Here is a 22239-nt window from a genome sequence, read left to right as displayed (position 1 = left end):
TAATTAAAAAAACAAAAAATTAATATTTAAATTCATTCTTTAAAAAATTTAAACATACCTATTCATTTTTATAATGAATTACTTACTGTACTTACTGTCCAGTTTGTCCATCCTTACATGTACAGATTTCCCTCCTAACAGAGTTACTCTTAATAAACAAATTCTTGATTTTAATTGTGTTGGCCATTCTGTGCAGCAGTGTCAACATTACCTTTTGACTGAGTTAAAGGAGTTACCATTATTGACAGTCTCCTAGGAGTCTGACATTCTGTCCTTGGTTTGTAAGAAAGGAGCCCTGTTAACTCTCAGCAGGAGAGTGGAGTTAGGCCAAGGAATATTTGGTGTGGAATATTTGTGGTTAGCTTAACAATGAGTGTATGGAATGTGCCCCTTCTCAGATGCTTAGGAGCCAGCTGTGAAAGTAGTGTGGAGGCCCATTTCTGATCACCATTGCTGCAGTAACAGCACAGTCACAACAGCCAGAGGCTAGAGGCTGGCTCTCTTGCTGCGTCCCCACTTACTCACCCCTAGTGGCAGACAAGACAATTAGGTTAATTAAAAAGTAATATCTATATTTGGAACTTACAGAAAGAGTTCTCGACATGGAATGGAGAGACCTGGCTTTAACTCCTACACTACTGTGTGTGTTGCCCTAGGCAAATCATTTAACTTCTCAACAGCCTCACTTTCCTCATCTATAAAATGAGTAGAACAGATGCAAAGTGCTTCTGTCACAGAGCCATTGTGGGCTCGCACCTCTAAGTTTCCTTTGTTTTTATTCAGTGTGTGAAGCTTGTTTCACCAAGACCTGAACTCCCTGCTCTGGGTCTCTTCTCCCATGGGTGATTAAGGCAGCTAGATGACATTGGCCTCACCCCATGGTCATGTTTACCTTGGTGTGGCCTAGCGCTATGATGGTTACATGACATTCCACTTTCCACTCTGGCACTCAGGGATTATTATTGGACTGGACCCTAATTTTCCTGATGAAAATAAATAAGACAACCCTGGATCCAAGTGTTCCTCTTTTCTATAGGATGAAATCCTTCCCTGTTTTCCCCCCACATTTCTACAGTGGCTTTATTTTTCTAATTTTTAATTTTTGAAATCTTTTCCCATTGTTGTATGATTTGTGTTTTCTTCCTTCCGTCATCCCTCCCCCCTCCTGGAGTTGACAAGCAATTCCACTGGGTTATACATATATATACATATATATATATATGAACCTTAAAAATTCCCAGTCCCTACTTCATAAGGTTGGGTTAAGACCATTCCCCATTGGGACCATTCCCCATTTGGGCAGTGAAGGTACTTGATCAGGAATGTGAGAACTCTACTTCACCATACTTAAGCATGCCTTAGGGGAAGATAAAGTTGTAAACTCTTTGCTGAACAATGAAAAGTACTTAAACCCATACTTATAGTAAGACAAAAAGTTCTTAAGCTATGCCTATTTTTGGATATAATACAAAAGGGTGCTAAGTACCTATAAAGGTCAGGCAACTTGTGAACTTACAAGGAGCAAAGAGGTGAGAACTTACTCAGAGATTCTAGTCTACTCAGGTGTGGATTACTCAAAAATTTAGTCTACTCAGATGTGAATTCAGATGGTCTGTCCTTTGAAAAACGTCTACTGTGATTGGTAGATATAAGGACTTAGGGGAGGTGACATAGGAGAAAATTCCCTTTAAATAGGAGCTCAGATTCATTCAGGGACTCATTCAGGTTCAGGATTGAGCTGGTGGAGGCATCTGAGATGAAGCTGGCCTGGTGTCACTAGACTCCTTGCTTGGACAGATCTTGTGGTGAGTGATTAAGGACTGACCGATCTTTCTTTTAGGGCTTAGGCCTGGGTTGGCCAGGGCTGCCCTGGGCCGGCCTATCCTTTTCTCATTGTTCCCCTTTTCTCTCAATCTCTCCTTTTCTTTAATTCCACATTTGTATTAATTAAAATCTCTATAAAACCCAGTTGACTTGGGTATATTTCATAATTGGGAATATTTCCCTGGCGATCACCTTATATTTGATTTAAAACAAGACACTGTCTTGAAAACATATTTTCTGCGCACACAAATTTACTCATCCACTCTTTATCTACTACAATTTAAGTCTTCCACTCTTATATCTGCCACAATTTATATCTTCCACTATTTTAATCATTACCTATACATATATACATATATACATACACGGCCATCCAATGCAGCTGAGGAAGTCTCCAGGTGTAACGACTTTTTGTGCCACTGGACCCAGGCTTCCAACGCCGAGAGAGTGGGACTGTCTCTGTGCATCGACTTTTCCCCTTAAATCTCCTTCACACACAAGTATCTTTGTGCATACTCATCTACATCACAGATGAAAACGCACAGACAATCATCATCCTCGGTTACTGAGAGACTACTACTACTACTACTACTACTACTACTACTACTACTACTACTACTACTACTACTACTACTACTACTACATATATAGATATATAGATATAGATATATAGATATAGATATAGATACAGATAGATATAGATACAGATAGATATAGATATAGATATAGATATAGATAGATAGATAGATAGATAGTCACTTAAACCCATTTCCATATTATTCATGTTTGTAAAAGAGCAGTCCTTTAAAACCAAAACCCTAAATCACATGCCCATATATAAACAAGTGATAAATCATATTGTCTTCTGGATTTCTACTCCCACAGTTCTTTCTCTAGCTATCGATTGCATTCTTTCTTATAAGTCCCTCAAAATCATCCTGGATCATTGCATTGCTTTTAGTATCAAAGTCAATCATATTTGATTGCCCAGTAATGTTACAATTTCCGTGTATACTGATTTCCTTGTTCTGCTTATTTTACTGCACATCAGTTCATGGAGATCTTTCCAGGTCTTACAAAAAACCATCAATTCATCATTCCTTATAGCACAATAGTATTCCATCACCATCAGATACTGCACTTTGTTCAGCCATTCCCCAATTGAAGGGCATCCCCTCATTTTCTAATTTTTTTGCCATCCAATAAGAGTGCAGGTATAAATATTTTTGTATGTATAGGCCCTTTCCCAGTGTTTTTTGTATTTTTTATCTCTTTGGGTTATAAATCCAGTAGTGATATTGCAGAATCAAAGGAAATGCATTCTTTTAAAGCTCTTTGGGCATGGAAATCCTTACCCTTGTGATGAGCAGGGGCTAACTTGTGCTTGTTTGTTTCTCTTGCACAAGATATGGGGCCTAGGATAGAGTGAATGAATTGTAAATGCCCATTGGATTGCAACAATCACTCGTGCAAAATTCTGGAATCTGAGTTCATTTGCTCCAATTTGGATCTAAAAAAGGAATGCTTCTTTGACATTGGGCAAATGGATACCTCTCCTTTGCTTTTAAGCCTCAAGTCAGGCAGAAGCTGCCCCCTCTCTTGAGTGGGCAGATTTCATGGGTTGCTCCGATTTGGAGATTTTCTACTTTTTCAAGAGGCCTTATTCTTAGAACCTTATATTTGTAGTTCCATATTTATTTTAGAATTCTTTATTGAAAAAAGTCACTGTTTTTATGTCTGTCCCTTATAGCATTTATCTGTTTCTGTTGCACTGCCAGTGTATTGTAAAAGTTAAATTTAGTCTCTTGTAGTAAAAGTTGTTATATTTTTAGAGATTTATTAAAGATTATTAGAAATCAAGGATAAAGAAATACAAAATAAGAAAAGCACATGCCTAGGGCACATTAGCCCATTCACAACCTATTCACTACATATTGTTGCAATCTCTGAGTAGACGAAGAGGGCTCTTGGGAGGCAGAGAGCCCATTAAATACTAAATTGTTTTCTCGCCCAGGTGGAGATCCAGGTGAGATTATAGGGAATTCTGGGAAGTATCAGGGACTTCTGGGGATTGAAGTCTGGGGTTCAAATCTCCATTTTTACAGTATGGAGTTATATTTAAGAGAATGTTTTTTTCCTATGAAGAATGTATTTTGGAAAGGTTTCTCTATATACTTTTGTAATGATCAAATTTCAAACTGTCCTCTTACAAATCACTTCCCTCTGTAATATCTGAGGGTGTCTGAGCATCTGTCTGTTTCTTTTCCCTCCTACCCCTTCATCCCTTTTCTAATGTAGGCAATGGCCCAAAAGGAGGACATGGAGGAGAGGATCACAACTCTTGAAAAACGCTACCTCGCCGCCCAGCGGGAAGCTACATCCGTGCATGACCTCAATGATAAACTTGAAAATGAAATCGCTAATAAGGACTCTCTTCATCGGCAGGTAGTACTCATGAGGAAGGTGCAAAGCCTTTTCCTTGATAGTGACTGAAGACTGGTAGCTTTTGACTACCACAAATTTAGACAGAAGGTGCTTATCTCCTCAGGCTTTAAAAGTCTGAAGTTTTGGGCTGTTTGGGGAGCCTCTCTCTTCCCCAAACTATTTTTCATGCAAGGTCTGAGGCCCATTGATGGACTTCAGGGCCCTGGGGTCCCTTCCTCCCTTGACCTATTGCACTCCCAGCTTTCACAATGTATTCCAGCTTCTCTGAGGAGCAGAGAAACAAGGGAGATCAAGCTTTAATTTGGTTAATTTGGTTCTTGTTAGTAAATCTGGTCAAAGGGCGGATGAGTGAATATTTGAAACCCAAACTCTCAAAGCCAGGGAGGCTTTTAGTGGTTCATTTTCTGTCATTCTTCCTGCATAGGAGAGAGTACATGATTAACTAAGGGTTGGTTCTAGTGAGAGAGAAGCTGTCCTTCAGCATGAAGATTCAGTGTTGCCCAGAGTCCTTGGCATTAACATTTGAGCATTCTTACCATTTCAGCTCAGTTCTGATGGGTAATAGTGAGTGACCTAGGAGATGTGTTAAGAAAACCAATTTTTTGTGTCTCCTTGGAATGTCTCTCTCTCTCTCTTTCTCCCTCTCCCTCTCCCTCTCCCTCTCTTCCTCTCTCTTTGTGTGTGAGTATGTATGTGTCTTAGTGTCTTTGTGTGTGTGTCTCTCTCTCCCTCTCCCTCTCTTCCCTCTCTTCCCTCTCTCCCTCTCTCTTCTTCTGTCTTTGTGTGTGAGTATGTATGTGTCTTAGTGTCTTTGTGTCTCTCTGTCTCTTTCTCTCATTAATAAAAGTGAATTGGAAGAATTAAAGAACTTGAATAGGTAGGGAAGTCAGAGGAAACTTCCAAGGAAGAGGTTGCACCTGAGCTGATTTTTGAATGAAATCCAAGAATCTGAAGAGGTAACGGTGAAATGGGCTCTTCAAAATAGGATCAACAGCCTCCCCACAGGCTAACGTGGAAGATGTAGTTTCAATTGGGGGATCAGCAGCGAGGCTGGTCAGAGGGAGTTATAGTAAATCCAGGTGACCAGAGTTAGTCCTCCAGTGCTTTTAGTGCTGGGAGGTTGGGTAGCTTAACAAGAGCCATATTTCAGAGTTTGGGGAAGAAGAGAGAGGCAGAGTTCGGGTGAGATACATTTTTGGCAACGTGACCTGAAATGTCGGTGCCATCCCTAAGCCCTGAGAGGGGAGCGTGTTGTCTTCTCTTTATGCAGTACAAGCGACTTTTTAGGATTGTGCTCCTCGGCATCTCAAGATTCATCTTCTGTAGTTATGTAGGGAACTAGCCCCAGAAATATCCTGAAACAGAAACTTTTTTTTTTAGTCCATACCATCCATCTTGGAACTGGTAACAAATGTTGGTTCCAAGCCAGAAGAGGGTCAAGGGCTAGGCAATTGGGGTTAAATAACTTGCCCAGGGTCCCATAGCAAGGAAGTGTCTGAGTCCAGATTTGAATCCAGACACCACCCCCCCCCCCCCCCCCCCCCCCCATCTCTAGACTTGGCTCTTTATCAAGTGAGCCACCTCACTTGCCAGAACATTTGTTTTTAAAAGAGTTTACATTTAGGACTTTGAAGGTCAATAGGATTAGGTTCCTTTGCAAGGTGCTATTTATTATGTGAGAAAGAAGAGGCTGGTGCTGTGGTGTTGTGAGGCCATAGCCCATCCAGCACCCCCAGAGTGCCTGTACTCACAGCCACCCAGGAAGTAAACATTCTGTGTCATAACAGCAGAATCTTGTTCCAGAGTGAAGACAAAAACCGCCAGTTACAAGAACGCTTGGAATTGGCGGAGCAAAAGCTGCAGCAGACTTTGAGGAAAGCGGAGACCCTGCCGGAGGTGGAAGCTGAGCTGGCCCAGAGGGTGGCAGCACTCTCCAAGGTAGGCCAAGTGACCCCGTGGCCTGGAGCTGGGCAGCTTTCTCTTTGCTGAGCACTCAGGCTCTCGGTTTTGGCTTCTCAATTCAGCATAGTTGAGTCCCTGGATGAATTCTGCTCCTTCTACTTTTTTTTGTTAGACACTGCAAAGTGGTGAAATGTCACATTTCTGTCTCCTTTGTGTGATTCTAAAAAACCTTTTCCAGTGCTGACTCTATGTGGTTCTGTGTCTTCCCAACTTGTTTGAACTAAGGATTGCTGCATTCAGAGTAGCCAGAACCCATAGTCCAAAGCCATGGGATGAGCCTTGCTGTCCAGGAAAGGGTTTTTTGGTTATAAGGAAGCAGCTTTCTCTGTCTCTTTTGAAAATCACTCCTGTCAGTGGGAACCCTTATTTTAAACATTGATGTGATATTAAGTAAACTCACCTAAACCTTTGAGCAGTTTTATATCTAATCACTGTATCCAAGTTTTTCTCCTCCATCTGTGGATCTGCTTTGGAAGTCCTGTTTCTTTTCCATCCCCTGTTATCTTTATCATCTCTCATTGAATTTGTAGTCTGACCTTTTGTCTTCTGGGAACTCTGCTGCTAAGGAGGCTAAACTGTTCGAACTTACTTCCAAGCTTAGGAAGGTAGAATAATTTGCACATTGATCCCTATTTCTGCTTGCTGCTTTCTGCTTTCTGTGGTGACTAACCAAAGGTCGTTAAGGGCTAGGGAAAAGAATTTGAATCCCACTGAAGAATGTTTTTTTTTGGGGGGGGGTGAATTGAGAAGTTTCTAGCACCAGACATTTCACAATTCACCAAAGGGAAGGATTGAACACTCACTGTTCATCACCTGAAAACGCCTCGGGTTTGTGATAGAATCAAGTAGCTGCACTATCCAGAGCAGGGATGAGAAACTGTAGCTCACGCTCAGCACGCTCTGCTTTTTGCTGCTGCAGTAGTAGACACAGCATGTTGCAAATACATTTTGTTATTAGGCTATTCTTAAGTATTTGTCCCTGACAGGCTGAAGAGAGACATGGCAACATCGAAGAGCGATTGCGACAGATGGAAGCCCAGTTGGAAGAAAAGAATCAAGAATTACAGAGGGTGAGTACAGCTCAGAAGGAGCCTGACTGATTGGCGACAGATCATCAGGCCACTGCTTTATCTGTGGCTGCTGTCTCTTTCTTCCACTTCTTTCTCTCCACTACTTTGTATTCTTTATGTGATACTCAGTCTCCAGGACCCCAGGGTCACTCATTTTTTTGGTTATTATGTCACTGATTTTTTTAAAATGTCCCTAACATTTTCCTTTCTGTACCCTCTCCCAAAGAGGTATCTCCTTTAACAGATGCTTTTAAAGGAAAAAAAATAGAGTTAAAACTGAGCAATACTTCAAAAAACAAAATTCAAATGTGCAATATACCTCATGGAGCAAGGAGGAGGGTGATAACTTCACGTGGATCCTCTGATTGTGCTTGCTTTCTCTAATAATGCAGCAGCATTCAATTTTTCCACCCCTGACTATGTTGGTTCTTCCTATTGTAAGGGTTAAAATAGGGAGTTTGACAAAATAAAGAGAGCAGCTTTTAATCATTTAAGTTTTAATGAGAATATAGTAGAGTTATAAATTAATATTATCCCTTTAAGCCAGAGAAACTAAAACTTCTAGCAAGTTTTAACAATTAATAATTTAGTTTGACTAAAATAGATATAGTAAATACAGGAAAGAGGTAGAGAAATAAATGTCCTAATACCTAATTAGCTGTCATAACTATCTAGAACTGCCTATATTTACCTGTAATAATAACAAAATTCCACAAAATTCCAACCCAATCCAGCCCAATCAAAACCAACCCAATCAGTGTTTAATCCAACCCCAATTATGTCTGTCAACAAAAACCATCCACCTTCCAGAAGTTCAAGGAAAGGGAAAAAAACCTAATGGCCCAAACCAAAAGGCAAAAAGTCCTCTAAAGGCTAAAGCCAAAGCCTTCTCAGTAAGTTCAGACCCACCTTTATATTCTAGCAACTAATCACCAACCCACACCACCAACCACCAACTCACACCCAGCAGCCAACTTCCCTGCAACTGACAGAGAGACCAACTCAAGCTGGTGTCCTTTTATTCCCTTTTTCTACCTCACTTCCTGTCTCTAAGGTTACTCTTTCCTGCCTCTATGGTTTCTCCTTCCTGTCAATGTGGGCTCATTAATCCCTACGCATCTCTATGGTAAGAGGACCTCCAGGTCCACTGTTAAATTAAAAAAGGAATAAAGAATTCCTTTTTACACTATTTACATTGTTGTAGTTATTGTGTAAGTTGTTTTCCTGACTCTGCTTATATTACACTGTATCTATTCACGTAAATTGTCCCATTTTCCTTTGCGTTCATCATAGTCATCATTTCTTACAGTATAGGGTTATTCCATTACCTTTAATTACCATATGTTTTTTAGCCATTCTTCAGTTGATGGGTGTCTTCCCAAATTTTTGCTGTCATAAAAAGCACTGTTACATATACACATACTATGCACATACTCTCTTATTGAAGGCATCTTTTGAGTAAAAGCCTAGTAGTGGAATCTATGGATCAAAGTTTGTGTGATTTTGTGAGCATTTGAGGAAAGTGGAGACCCTGCCTGAGGTGGAAGGTGAGCTGGCCCAGAGGGTGGCAGCATTCTCCAAGGTAGGCCAAGTGACCCCATGGCCTGGAGCTGGAACTGGGTGAATATTTCAGTGATTTTATTTGCAAAAATTCCAAATGGTTGTCCTGATGCACAGTTCCACCAGCAATGCACTAGTGTGCTAGTCTTTCCATAGCTCTTGTACAACACTATTTGTATCTTTTGTCATTTTGCCAATTTGTATATGAAGTGAAACCCTGGGGTTATTTTGACTTTTATTAATGATTTGGAGCATTCTTTTGTATGTTTGTTAAATGTGTGCAGTTCTTTTGAGAAATATTTGTTTCCTGTCTTCTAACCATTTATAAATTGAGGAATGATTTTTTGTTCTTATTTAGGTTTTTATATTTTTATATATCCCCCAACCACCCATTCAGATATTTACCTTCTTATTCCAAATGCATTAATTTTGTATGTGCAGCCACTTTTCAGTTTCTTACGATCAAAACTTTTTGTTTTATTTTTTGTAATTGCTTCTTTCATATTGTTTAGTTAACAATACATTTCTTACCCATAGCTGTGAAATTCGGATTTAAAACAAACAAACAAAAAAATACAACTTGAACTGGAGACAAGAGGATTTTATATGGGATCCTGGAGGTTTTAGGGAGCCACTGTAGTTTAATGAGTAGACCTGCACTTCAGAAAGATCATTAGTTTGCTGAGTGTAAAATGGATTGGAGTGGAGAGAGAACTGTAGTAGGCAGACCATCGTACAGGCATATTGCTGCCGACTATTTCAAATAGTCTAGGTATGAGATGTTGAAGGCCTGCCTCAGAATGAGGGCAGGGACATATGGGAAAGATGTCATCAAAGTAAAATGACAGGCTTTTGGAACAGATTGGATATGTCAGGGAGATACAGTGAGCAACTGAGGGTGACCTTCTAGATTGTGAGCCAGGCATTGTGGGAGGATAGTGCATCCTTCAAAGTAACAGGAGATTAGGGATGAGAGGTAGTGAATTCAGTTTTAGACATTGAGTTTATAATAATCTGTGTAATATCCAGTTTGAGACACTCAGAAATGAAGGGAGATCAGAAGAGAGGTTTGGCCTGTATAAGGAGACTTGGAAATCATCAGCATGAAAAACAGTAATTTAAAAATCCATAGGATAGGTGGAGAGAGAGAAAACAAACCCTGGGGGGCCCTCACAGTTAGGGGTCCTGACATAGGTGAAGATCCAGCTAACAAGCCCTCGAGGGAGGAGGTGGAGGCATGCCCCAAAAACCTAGAGTGAAGGGAGTTTCAAGGAAGAGTGAGTGATCAGTATTAATAGAGGCTTCATTCCAGGTAAGAAGGAGTACTCTGGAGAGAGCAGTCTTAGTTGACTGATGAGGTCAGAAGGAAAGAAAAAAGAAAGGAAAGTCAGCCCTTGTGGATGACTAGAGAAGGGAGGAGGGAGCTAGGATGATTGTTATAGGATAGGGGTGGTAACAGTGTGAGAAGCATGGAAGGTTTTTTGGAGTACAAGAATACATGGCTGTGTTTGTAGGTAGTTGAAAAGCAGCCATTTGACATGGAGAGATTGAAAATAGTGATGAAATCTGTTGGTGAAGATGAGGTGGGGTGGGAGGTTCACTTGTGTGAGTAGAGACATTAGTCTTGTCAGGGTATAAGGAGGCTGTCTCTAATGTGAGCCAGGTAATGGACGATAAGGTGGTAAAAGTCATCTGGGTGATGTGAGATAAAAGGAGGAGAGAGAGGCTGATGATGGTTATTGTCAGCTGAGAGGACTGGGTGAGAGGAAGTCATGGCACCATGGCAGGTCTGGAAGAGCTACTGGAATGGCTGGGAGAATGAGTTTATGAGGTAGGGTAAAAGGATTGATTGCCTTGCAGCAGTGAGAGGCCAGTTAAGGCATTGGTGATGGACCCACTCAGCAGGATCCTGTGATCTTCTCTACCTTTGTTCAGCAGCACATGTGGAAAAACAGTGATCAAAGGCTGACACTTGGCAGGGAACATTTGCCCAATGTAGGTTAAAGGAGGAGATTGTAGCTAGTGTAGGAATGATCTCCCAGAAGCAAATTGAGAAGTTGAGCAATCAGGTCACAGGGTGGACAAAAAACACTGTTTGGGGTTTTGTGGCAGACTAACTTTATTTTCATTTAGATAGGATTTCTAGACTGGTAGGTCAGCCGAATACTCAATCTCATGCTCTTCTGGTGGAAAGACACAGATGTGTGGACAGGTCAGAGTTAAATTCAGACATGTTTGAATGAACAGACTCAAACAATCATTAAACGGAGAAGGTCTTTAGACTTCTGTCATCAAACATTTGATGGCACAGTGGTTCAAGTATGAGGCTGGAGCCAGGAACTTATCTTCCTGAGTTGAAACCTGGCCTCAGACACTACTTGTAACCCTAGACAAATCACTTTACCCTGTTGGCCTCAGTTTCCTCATCTGTAAAATGAGCCAGAGAAGAAAATAGCAAGCCACTCTAGTATCTGCCAAGAAATACAGAGTCATGAGGAGTTGGACGTGATTGAAAAATGCCTGAACAACAAGAGCATTGAGCATTTATGCGACACCTACTATGTGCCAGAAACTATTAAGTGCTGACGATGCAAAGAAAGGTAAAGCCAGGCCCTGTTCTTCAGGAACTCCAAAGCTAAGGTGGGAAACAATGCAAACAGCTTTGTAGAGTCAAAGCAGGAAAGCCATTGAAATGAAGAGGAATTGGGAATGGTTTTCTGTAGAAGATGGGATTTTAAGCGGAACCTTGAAGGAAGCCAGAAACACTAGGCAGCAGGATTGAGGAGGGAGAGATGCCACTGAACCCTTCCTGGACTGTCCTCCATTGACATCATTGACATGACATTGACATGACAAATGAGCTCACAAGAGCTCATTTTCATCATATTGCCCCCAATGAAGCCTGAATGGGTGAGTTTGGAAGAGAAAGAGAGAGAGGAGACCTTCTTGGTCTTCAGTGAACCTTCCTCAAAATAATAACACTTTGAAATTGGCAGTGCATGTATTATTTCCATTTTACAGGATCGGAAGCTGAGGTTCTGATCTAGTCAGTAACTTTTACCCACAGGCACATTTATTTTGTCAGAATAGAGATTTGATCCTCAATGATTTGCTTCCATATCTAAGGAAGGAAGGCTATTTTGTCTCAGTGTGAGGGAAAACTTCATAGCAAATCAAACCATGGAAAAGTGAGTTGGCTGTATTTCATGTTAGTGAATTTCTCAGTTAGAAGTGTTAAGGTGCAGATGAGCGCCCATATCAGGTCTTAGTCTGTGATTTCTAATGACTCACTCAAGGAGGTCATCCAGAATCTTATAGGAGGATCAGAACTGAGAGAAAGGAGGAATCTGACACATTTCATTACACAAACTCCAAGTCACATTTGTTAAGATCACCATGGACCTCAAGTGAACTGGCTTCAAGTTTTAAGAAGCTGTCAAACTCATGGTTGTGACTACAAGTTCTCTAAAATTTCAACTTTTGGACTGTCATTTGTTTCCCTTGGAATAACAGACTCATTTTGTTCATTTTTGAAAAGTTTGCCAAGTACTCGAGCTTCTCCTTGACAAAAATTTTAATTGGTATACAGCAGTAAATGGATTATGGCTTCCAAAGGTACATCCTTAGGGGTCCCTTTGTGAGGATGTTCTTCCTTCCTTGCTTCCTTCCTTCCTTCCCTCCCTCTCTTCCTCCCTTCCTCTCTTCCTTTCTTCCTTCCTCCCTTCCTTCCATTTAATTAATTTAGAATATTTTTCCATGGTTACATGATTCATGTTCTTTCCTTCCCCCCCCCCCCCCCCCCCCCCATGAGCAATTCCACTGGGTTTTATGTGTGTCATTGATCCAGACCTTTTTCCATATTACTGATAATCACACTAGGGTGATTGCTTAGAGTCTACATCCCCAATCATATCCCCATCGACCCATGTGATCAAGCAGTTGTTTTTCTTCTGTGGTTCCGCTCCCCCAGTTCTTTCTCTGGATGTGGATAGCATCTTTTTGATAAGTCCCTCAGGGTTGTCTTGGATCATTGAATTGCTGCTAGTAGAGAAGTCCATTGCATTCTATTGTGTATCAGTCTCTGTGTATAAAGTCCTCCTGGTTCTCTTCCTTTCATTCTGCATCAGTTCCTGGAGGTCATTCCAATTGTGAGGACATTCTTAATTGAGATAGCCATCCTTGTGAGGTGCAGTGGAGCCTACTGTGACCAGGACAGTTTGACTCCACTGTTTGTACTAGCTGTTACTCCATTACTTTTGCCCCAGTAGGGCAAATGTCAGCCCAGTTTATTCCCGAATAAGCCAGGAGATTCAAATACTTGGAATATTTCATCTCCAAATACTCATTGGCTAGGCATTCCCGTAGTAGGTGATCTTCTTTCCTGATTGGTTTATGTTCGTATTGGGTGAATACAAGCAAAACTATAAACACTGCCTTGTCTAGAGAGTCACCCATTGATAAAGCAATGGTAGCTTTCTGTAGAGCTCAGTCTTCATGTGGTGATGCAGAATCTGGAAAACTCCCAACATAGGCTCAGGAGAGAGTTCAGAGGAGCGTTCGAGAGGTAAAGAACATCTTTTTTATTTTTTGGAAAATTTTATTTAGTCAATCTAGAACATTATTCCTTGGCTACAAGAATCATATTCTTTCCCTCCCTCCCCTCCCCCAATCCCTCCCACAGCTGACGTGCAATTCTACTGGGTTCTACATGTGTCCCCAATCAGAACCCATTTCCATGTTGTTGATGTTTGCACTAGGATGTTCATTTAGAGTCTCCATCCCCAGCCATATCCCTCTTGACCCATGTAATCAAGCAATTGTTTTTCTTCTGTGTTTCTACTCCCACAGTTCTTCCTCTATATGTGGATAGTGGTTTTTCTCATAGATTCCTCCATGTTGTTTAGGGTCACTTCATTGCCAATAATGGAGAAGTCCATTACAATCTATTGTACCACAGTGTATCAGTCTCTGTGTACAATGTTCTCCTTCTTCTGCTTCTCTTACTCTGCATCAGTTCCTGGAGGTCGTCCCAGTCTCCATGGAATTCCTCCACTTTATTATTCCTTTGAGCACAATAGTATTCCATCACCAATATATACCCCAAAACTAAATTCCTTTAGTAGCTACAGTTTTCTGTTTGTTTTTTTTTCCTCTCTGAGATCCTTATCTTCTGTCTTAGGATTAGTACTGTGTATTGGTTCCAAGGCAAAAGAGATTAAGTAACGTGCTCAGAGTCACATAACTAGGAAGTGTATAAGGCCAGATTAGAATCCAGGACCTCCTATCTCCAAGCCTGGCTCTGTCCACTGAGCTGCCCCCTGTAACTATTGCTTCTTAAAGAAAAGAATCCAATTGTCCTGTTAGGTGTCCCTTCAATTGTGAAGAATAAAGATGAGCATCAATTTGACATAATATGAAAGTGGCTGTGAGCAGATTTGAAGGTAGAACCAAAGAGAGACTACAGAGAAGGAGCTACATCACAGGAATTAAGGAATCAGGATAAAAAGAAGTGGTGGACTGGTTACATGGCTTGAGTGTGCATGTCTAGAGTTCTTCATAGGTACCTGCATGGTGTTGGGAAGAAGCAGGGCGGCCCACCTGCACATTGTATGGACCTCCTTTGGTCACTGTTTGGGAGAACTTTGAGGAGAGCTGCCCAGGAAAAGGGCAAGATGGATCAAGATCACGGCTCCCTTGGAGAGATGACGTGATGCGTCCCCATGCCACTCTGTACAAGTGATGTTCCAGGGATGCCCTAGACGTTCACTGGTGGCTGAGGGCTAGGTAGACATAGAAAGTGATGTGTATGTCTGGAGGCTCCAACATGAGTAGGTTCATTATTGCTGAGTAGATCTCAAGATCAGTTAAAAGCATGCATTGAATTGTAGTCGTTTTGAGCACATCCCCTTGTAACTGAAATGAAAACATCTTTTCTTTGCTACTTTGGAGCCTGACTTTCTCTGCATTAAATCCTGGTCTCTGGTCATCTCCTCTTTTGCACATGAGTCTCAATAGCCAGGTACTCTCCTTTAAAGGACTGCTCCTGTTCCTCCTCAAGCCCTTTTCTTTTTGTCACTCAACAGGTATCTGGGGTCAAGAGACCACTCACCTTTCCTTTGGAATTTCTTCCCTGGGTCGTTTGCCTCTAGAAGTTTTTCTGTATTCATGAGGAAGCTCATGACCCAGGAGAGAAAGTAAGGGAAAAGTCACTTCCTCACTTTCTCTAACTCTCCCTGGTGTTTCAGGCACGACAGAGAGAAAAGATGAATGAGGAACATAACAAACGCTTGTCAGACACTGTGGACAAGCTCCTCTCAGAGTCCAATGAGAGGCTTCAGCTTCACCTGAAGGAGAGAATGGCGGCTCTGGAGGATAAGGTAGGGGGCTTGGAAGGTGATTTCTGAACTGCCTTGTGGTTCAGGGCACTGGTCAGCACTTGAAATAGTGAGTTATTGGGTTAAATGCTCTTGGAGAAGAGGAAAAAATTGCTTCTCAACTCATTGTAGCAAAGTGCTTTCTTTCATATTTATTAGCTCATCCTTATTCATGAAAACGTGTGAATTATTTCTAGACCAACTCCTTTGATTGTGATTTCTCTTGCCACGCTCAAGTACTAGTTATTTGGGACTAAATAGTCATCCTATTTGCTGATTTCCTTCAAGCTTAATTGGAAGAATATGTTCTTAGGTGAGACTTTGTTCAGGTCCACTCTCCACATATCAACACAGCAGAGGTTTCAATTAGACCTTTTCCTGGATATGGCTGTCACCAAAGACAGGAGATTTTTAAATGGTAGAAATCTGACCCAGTCTGGGATGAGGAATCATCTGCTGGTTCTGTATGATGGCAGGTTCTGAACTGGGTAGCAGTGTCCCTAGGACCCTGAGGTGAATCCTCCCTCCCATTCCTCAAGCTTGTGTCTAGTCTGCTGACTTAAAGATATTAATGTGCAGACTTTACCAGAGTCGACATGGATGATTTTCCATATGCCTAAACTCTAGGAAAACTCCTGAACGAAAGAGATTCTAGAGATGGGAATTCAAGTCCTGCTTTGGCCACTACTTTTTTTTCCCCTCTATTCCTCCCAGTTCTGGGGACTTTGATTTCCTCCTTTGTCAAAGGAAGGCATTGAAGTAGACAACCTTAAAAAGCCTTTTCATCTCCCAAGTTTTCTTTGAAATGCTATTTTTGGAGCAAATAGGATTTCTCTTGAGCGCCACTTTGTGGCCATGGCCCATATCTTAAGCCTTAGCTTTCTGCCTTATAGAGCATTGATTTTTGTTGTCACCTATGAAGTGGCTCTTCTCTGATCTGTAGTCTAGTCTTTTTATAATACGGAACACAGCAGTGTATGGTGAGAACTAAACAGCAATTCTTTTGCTCATAGGTTGGGTTGGGATAACTAGAGATCACTAATCCTGAATTTCAAGTACTCAGACTCTTAAAATATTTCATGCCACAAACTATCCTTTAAGTGATGTTTTTAGGCATATCATGATATGGATATCCCAGCTTATGATAGTGTTAGAAATAGTATCTTTGGATTAGAAATTATGCTTGTTAGCACATCACATTTGGGTTATTGATTTTTAAAATATTTATTTTTTATAAACCCCTACCTTCTGACTTAGAACTGATACTAAGTATCTGTGTCAAAGCAGAAGCCCAGTAAGTTCTAAGCAATGGGATTTAAGAGGCTTGTCCAGGGTCACCCAAGTAGGATGCCAGATTTGAACCCAGGATCTCCCATCCCCAAGTCTGGCTCCCTATCCACTGGGCTACCTAGCTAGTCCCTGTGTCACCGATTTAAAATTTATTTTCATTCCTACAAAATGACTAAGGAATTAACAGGCCAATAATTGGTGATTAGAAAATAGGACAAATATTTACCAATTGCCTATTGTGAAGCAGGATTTTAGGCCTTGGGGAAGATGAAACCTTGAGTCAAGACCTGACCCTGGTCTTTAAAGCATTTACAGTCTCTGGAAGGCTAAGGCACCAGTACAGATCAGAGAGTCTTATGTGAGCTCAGCCCTTGAGGAGCTGCAGACCAAAGTGACAGCTTATTATATTAGTGATAAGTAAGGCCCTAGTCAGAGTGACTGGCCACCTCCTGCTACCCAGCCTCTCCTGCAGTCTGTGTAGACCCAGCTCTATATGTGCCAGAAGAAGACTTGAAGTTCCAGACTCTGAGCTATGTGGATCTCTCTTTTCTAGAATTCTCTGCTTCGAGAAGTTGAAATTGCCAAAAAACAAGTAGAAGAAACCCAACATGACAAGGTATTTCTGAGCACTCGAGTGATTTCCATGGGATTTCTCTGAATAGGAAGATGTTTCCTATGATTCTCCACTTGCCGGCTGCATTTTATTATTTGGCAGCTGTTTGGCTACCAGTAGGTTAGAGCTGACTGTTTGGGGAGAAGTGGTAATGAGTATTTGTTGTTAAAAATTCAATTGATAGAAAACTTGGCATTGGGTTTTTGAATAGGTTTCATAGTATGAATTTCAAGTTTTCAAACTCCTTCGGGTTTTGTGGGTTTTTGCTCTAGTCTAAAGCTCTTTGGGATAACTTGGTATTTCAGATACATCTTCATTCCAAAGAAGCTTGGAGCCCAGGGTTGTGTTTGCTTTAGAGGATTCCCTGGGGCCCCCACTCTGGGTAGACAAGGAGACTGAATATATTAATATTACCCTGACCCCTTTCTACCTGAGGATTACCACATGAAAAATTTTCTTGTGCCTTTTTTTTTTTTAATTGTGTCTTGATTTTATCTTAATGGAATCCAGGAGATGAAAAATGTTTCTTTTTCTTTTTTTTCTTTCTTTTTTTTTTTTTGGCTCATTTCTTTTCCCAGCAAAGGCTTGGCCACCTTAAAACTAGGGAGGCCTTAGGAGCTGGGGTAGCTCTTGTTCCTGGTCATTCCCAAAGGGAACCAGGGGTTAGGAATGGAGGTATCCATGGAATTGTGACAGTTGCTCTGCTTGCCCAGTGTGTCCAGATCTGATTCCTGTGCTTTTTGGAAATGTGCTCCTTTGGTTCAAGAACCTGCTCCTCTTGCCTTTTTTCCCAGGACCAGCTGGTGCTCAACATGGAAGCCCTGAGGGCCGAAATCGATCAGCTGAGGATACGTGGTGGTGGATCACTGCATCCCGGGTGCGTATGTGGGTGGCCCCTGAGTGGTTACCTAAGAACAGTTTGTTTTCAGGCATGGCAGTCATTTGCAGATACCTAGCTGGGCGGGAGCTTGACTTTCTGTGAGTATCCATTATGTTTCTGTTTCAGCCGCCCACACCTTGGCAGTGTGCCCGACTTCCGGTATCCAGTGGCAGACAGTCCCACCGATCCTTATAGCACCACATCAGTATTGCGGAGGGCCCAGAAGGGCCGTCTTGTAGCTCTGCGGGACGAGCCTTCCAAGGTAACCAAGCAGTACCTACTGGTGGGGGTCCTTGGAAGCTTTCTAATTCCTGGGCATTTTAGCAGAGGCCTTGCTTAAACACATTCTTGGTTAGAAACTGCAACTTCCTTTTTGGATTTAAGAAAATATTTTAAAGCAATAGTTAGAGATAATCTATGTCCTTTCCATGTAGTGCTTTTACTTTTAAGATAATTTATATCTCAGATTAATTTTGTTAAATATTCCCAAATAGTCATATCCTTTATGTGCCTTTGAAGAGTTCTGTCATTTTTAGGTGCTTTGAGAATGTCCTCTGTTCAAAATATGTTACATAATTTAAAGGGACATTACAGTCATCTGATGATGGGCTTTCCTCCCTGCCCCTCAGACCCAAGGGAGTAGATTCTGGATCTTAGAGCCTAACACTGAGCTCTCCTTTCCCTTTTTAATTCTGTTGACTTGATTTGGTTCTCTAGAGGCCTTGCTCCTTTCCCTCCGCATACCAGGTCCCTGCCTTAGATCCCACCTTTTCCTCGTCAAGATTTTCTCAGCATCAGCTCAGAGGATAGAAAGGAGAGGAAAGAGTCTTGGAAAATTGAAATGAATAGTACTTAAAATGGTTTTGTGTGTCAGGCAGCTCCAGAGAGTAGAGATTCAAATTTCCTGGCTTCTTGGTTCTCTATTAGCACAGCAGCTTGAGAACTAGTTTTGTTAGGTCTGAGTCTCTTTAAAAATTTTTACCTTCTGTCTTGGAATCGATACTAAGTATTGGTCCCAAGGCATTTCAATGCTAAGGGCTAGGCACTGGGGGGTTAAGGGACTTGCCCAGGGTCACCCAGCTGGGAAGTGTCTGAGGCTGCATTTGAGCCCAGTCTCCTGATCTGGCTCTGAAACCACTGAGCCACCAACCTGCCCCTAGTTTGTTTATCTTTGCATTAAACTGTATCATTCACCCAAACGAAGGAGATTGCCAAAAGTTGCTCTGCAGTTACATTCAGGATAGAGGGCTATTGAACCACTGGTTTGCTTTTTTTCTGTTCCTTACACAGTGCTGGCCCATTCGTTTACCCATTAAAGACTTGACTGCCCTAATAGTGTGGCTTTTGCAGTTGGCTAGGCCAGTCTGGCATTTTAGCCCTTGGGGATTAACACTTGGCCTTTCTGCTTCTAGGTACAGACTCTCAATGAACAAGATTGGGAGCGTGCCCAGCAGGCCAGTGTCTTGGCCAATGTTGCCCAGGCATTCGAGAGTGATGTCGATGTATCTGACGGGGAGGATGACAGAGACACGATTTTCAGCTCGGTGGATCTGTTGTCGCCCAGTGGACAGGCAGACGCCCAGACCTTAGCCATGATGCTTCAGGAGCAGCTGGATGCAATCAACAAGGAGATCCGGTAGATTGGATTTGGGGCTTTGGGGCTTTGCAGGACCCAGGTTTGCCTGTTGTTCAGTGAGGGGCCACGGGCAGATCTCTGCTGACAGAAAGCCAACATTGAGTCTCCGCCTTCTCAGATAGCAGCCCTAGGTGACTCGGAGCGAAAGTCAAGTGAATTGGAGAGCCGGCCTCAGAGTTCAAGACTCTGCTGCACCCGTGTGCTTGACTGTATGACCCAGGGCCAGTCATTTCCCCTCTTTTGGCTCCAGTTGACAGTCTGAGGAGAGACTGAAGAGTAGTTGTAGATCTGTGTTTGGAGAAGAGTTTTCCTTATATCAGTGAAATAATAGGTCCAGGCCCAAAAAGCTAATTCTTGCCCTTCTGCTTTGTCCCCAGCCAGTACGATGAGGTGTTGTGGGTCACTGTCTTTAGGGAGCTCTCAGCCTGCTTTGATTACAGAAGCCCCCTGAGTCTCATGCAGAAAGCAGTGAGATCACTTTGATGGACCTGATGGCAGGCACAAAAAGGGTGGTGAGAGGAAGGAACTGAGCCTTGGGCCACATTCCAGCAGATGGGGAGGCGCAAAGGGATGAGGTAGAACAAACGTGATCCCTGGAGGGGAGGGTTTCTGAGCACAGGACACCGTTCAGATGTAAGATGATGAGTGGGCAGGGAACACCTTATGGAAGCAAGAACTTGGAAGAGGAAAATTTGGCCTTGATACTCGAGTGCTCATCTTCCTCATGGCATGTGTTTTATTAGCAACTGAGAAAAAGGACCACCAAAGGCCCCAGGGTCTGCTTTTGGTATTTTCATTGTGGTCTTCCCTTGTCTAAAGTCACCATGTGAAGATCGGAACCCGTCTGATGGTCACGGGGCAGGATCCTGGCCCTAATCTGTGGCTCCCTGCTCCTGGGGAAGGGAGCAGGAGCTCGGCTCTATGTGTTTGCTACCGTAGGGTTGCTCAGATCTTGTGTCCAGACCTGCCAGCATGCCATGAGCGAGAAGGGCTCTCCTGCTGCCTGTGGGATTCTGAGTAGCAGAAGTGAGCTTTCAGGGAGGCATGGAATGGGCAAGCTCTATGCCGGGTGCTGAGGCCAAATTCCCAGACAGGAATGAAGTGAAGCCGCCTCCTTTGTGAGCAGGAAGCCCCACATCAGTATAGGCAGCGTCTCTGCGTGGAGGGTGGAGAGCTGAGTGCTTTCTCTCTGGATCAGACCCTATTGAGCAGTGACTTACTAATGAGCCCTTTTATTTTAGATTGATTCAAGAAGAAAAAGAAAACACCGAGCAGCGGGCAGAGGAAATCGAAAGCCGTGTGGGAAGCGGCAGTTTAGACAATCTCGGTCGTTTCCGGTCACTGAGCTCCCTACCCCCCCATCCCAGCTCCTGCCTCTCCGGGTCCTCTCCTCCAGGGAGTGGCCGCTCCACCCCAAGGCGACACCCTCACAGTCCTGCCAGGGAGGTGGACAGGCTGGGGATTATGACTCTAGTAAGTCTTTGCCTGTTTTTCTGTCCTCTTGATACATTTATTTGTCTTGTCTCCACTTTTGTAGGCTCCCCCACCCTTTCACACTAGCCTTGCTTGTGAGCCAGCCACAAAAGTGAAGGGACCACAGTGGATTTTGTGTGCAGTTTAGGCAGTCGTCAGACCCCTGGAGGAGTATCTTAGGAAATGCTCTTTTTCTTTGGCCAGGGCAGGCTGCCCGTTTTGTGGTTGGCCCAGAGAGAGGTCCAGTAGTGTGGGCCCTGGACTCGCTGTGAGCAAGTCCACTTGGTCACCAGATTGAAGAATGAAGGCGAGTGATGCCAGTTTGAAAGTGTAGATGGTGACAGAAGGGGAGGCAGGATCTCAGGGGCATCTGACGTAAACAGAATCCCACGTGTATGTTACTGCCCGACACGGGATGCCTGATGGTGCCAGAGGATGGGCAGTGGGAGGAGCCGCACCTGGATCTGCTGCTGCTGGCAGCTCTGAGCCCCGGGTGGAGGGTGGGCCACATCCTACCTGGGCAAACTACTGAACAGCCAGCAAGCATCAGGCCTTCCTGTCTCCCCTCCCCTGGTCAGCCATCTAGCCACCTGGGAGAAGTCATCATGAAGAAAGTGTTGGCATTCACATGTTAAAACCCCTGGTTCTTAGACATGTGGCAAGCCCCTGAGCTGGATAGAGCTGCTCAGGTTCGCCAAGATGCCCCTTCCTAAAGCCGGGTACAAATGCTAACAAGCCTGTTTACTGCATGATTCTTCTTCCTGTAGCCCCTGTTACAGTCTTCTGCCCTTCCTTCCATGATTCATTTTTTTCCTTAACCATTTGTATTATTTGTTCATCTTGATTTTTCGATTTAGTGTTTGCCAGCATAATGTTTTTTCTGTAATCTGGAATTGGGTGGGCTTTGCTGTATGGGCAGGAGCTGTTGAGGGTGTCATTTTATTCATTCATTCATTCATTCATTTTTAAGCCCTTGCTTTCTGTCTTCAAATCTGTAGTGTGTATTGGTTCTGTAAAGATTAAAATTTAGGGGAGACTGAGGCAGGTAGAAATTAGTTTCTCTCTGCAAGGAGTATTACTTTTTAGAGGTTTATTAAAGGGTGAGGATTAAA

At 42.8% G+C, this 22239-nt stretch overlaps 1 protein-coding gene across 8 annotated transcripts in view; it reads left to right on the top strand.

Annotated features, from left to right (window-relative positions):
• PPFIA1 (PTPRF interacting protein alpha 1) overlaps positions 1 to 22239 on the top strand; it is a 122064-nt gene that overhangs the window by 66354 nt on the left and 33471 nt on the right. For 4 of the 8 annotated variants that reach the window (XM_056801162.1, XM_056801163.1, XM_056801161.1 and 1 more), the window contains exons 8-17: positions 4123 to 4269; positions 6073 to 6207; positions 6762 to 6836; positions 7218 to 7301; positions 15107 to 15238; positions 17079 to 17141; positions 17933 to 18015; positions 18145 to 18280; positions 19431 to 19654; positions 20896 to 21127. In XM_056801162.1, the coding sequence (XP_056657140.1) occupies positions 4123 to 4269; positions 6073 to 6207; positions 6762 to 6836; positions 7218 to 7301; positions 15107 to 15238; positions 17079 to 17141; positions 17933 to 18015; positions 18145 to 18280; positions 19431 to 19654; positions 20896 to 21127 (1311 nt within the window). The remainder of the gene's footprint in view (positions 1 to 4122; positions 4270 to 6072; positions 6208 to 6761; positions 6837 to 7217; positions 7302 to 15106; positions 15239 to 17078; positions 17142 to 17932; positions 18016 to 18144; positions 18281 to 19430; positions 19655 to 20895; positions 21128 to 22239) is intronic. The other 4 variants (XM_056801168.1, XM_056801164.1, XM_056801167.1 and 1 more) reach the window with 1 other exon arrangement.

The sequence above is a fragment of the Monodelphis domestica genome, chromosome 6 (assembly GCF_027887165.1).
Source record: "Monodelphis domestica isolate mMonDom1 chromosome 6, mMonDom1.pri, whole genome shotgun sequence".
Lineage (NCBI taxonomy): Eukaryota > Metazoa > Chordata > Mammalia > Didelphimorphia > Didelphidae > Monodelphis > Monodelphis domestica.
Note: the sequence above shows the minus strand (reverse complement) of the source record. Positions and strands in the feature narration are given on the sequence as shown.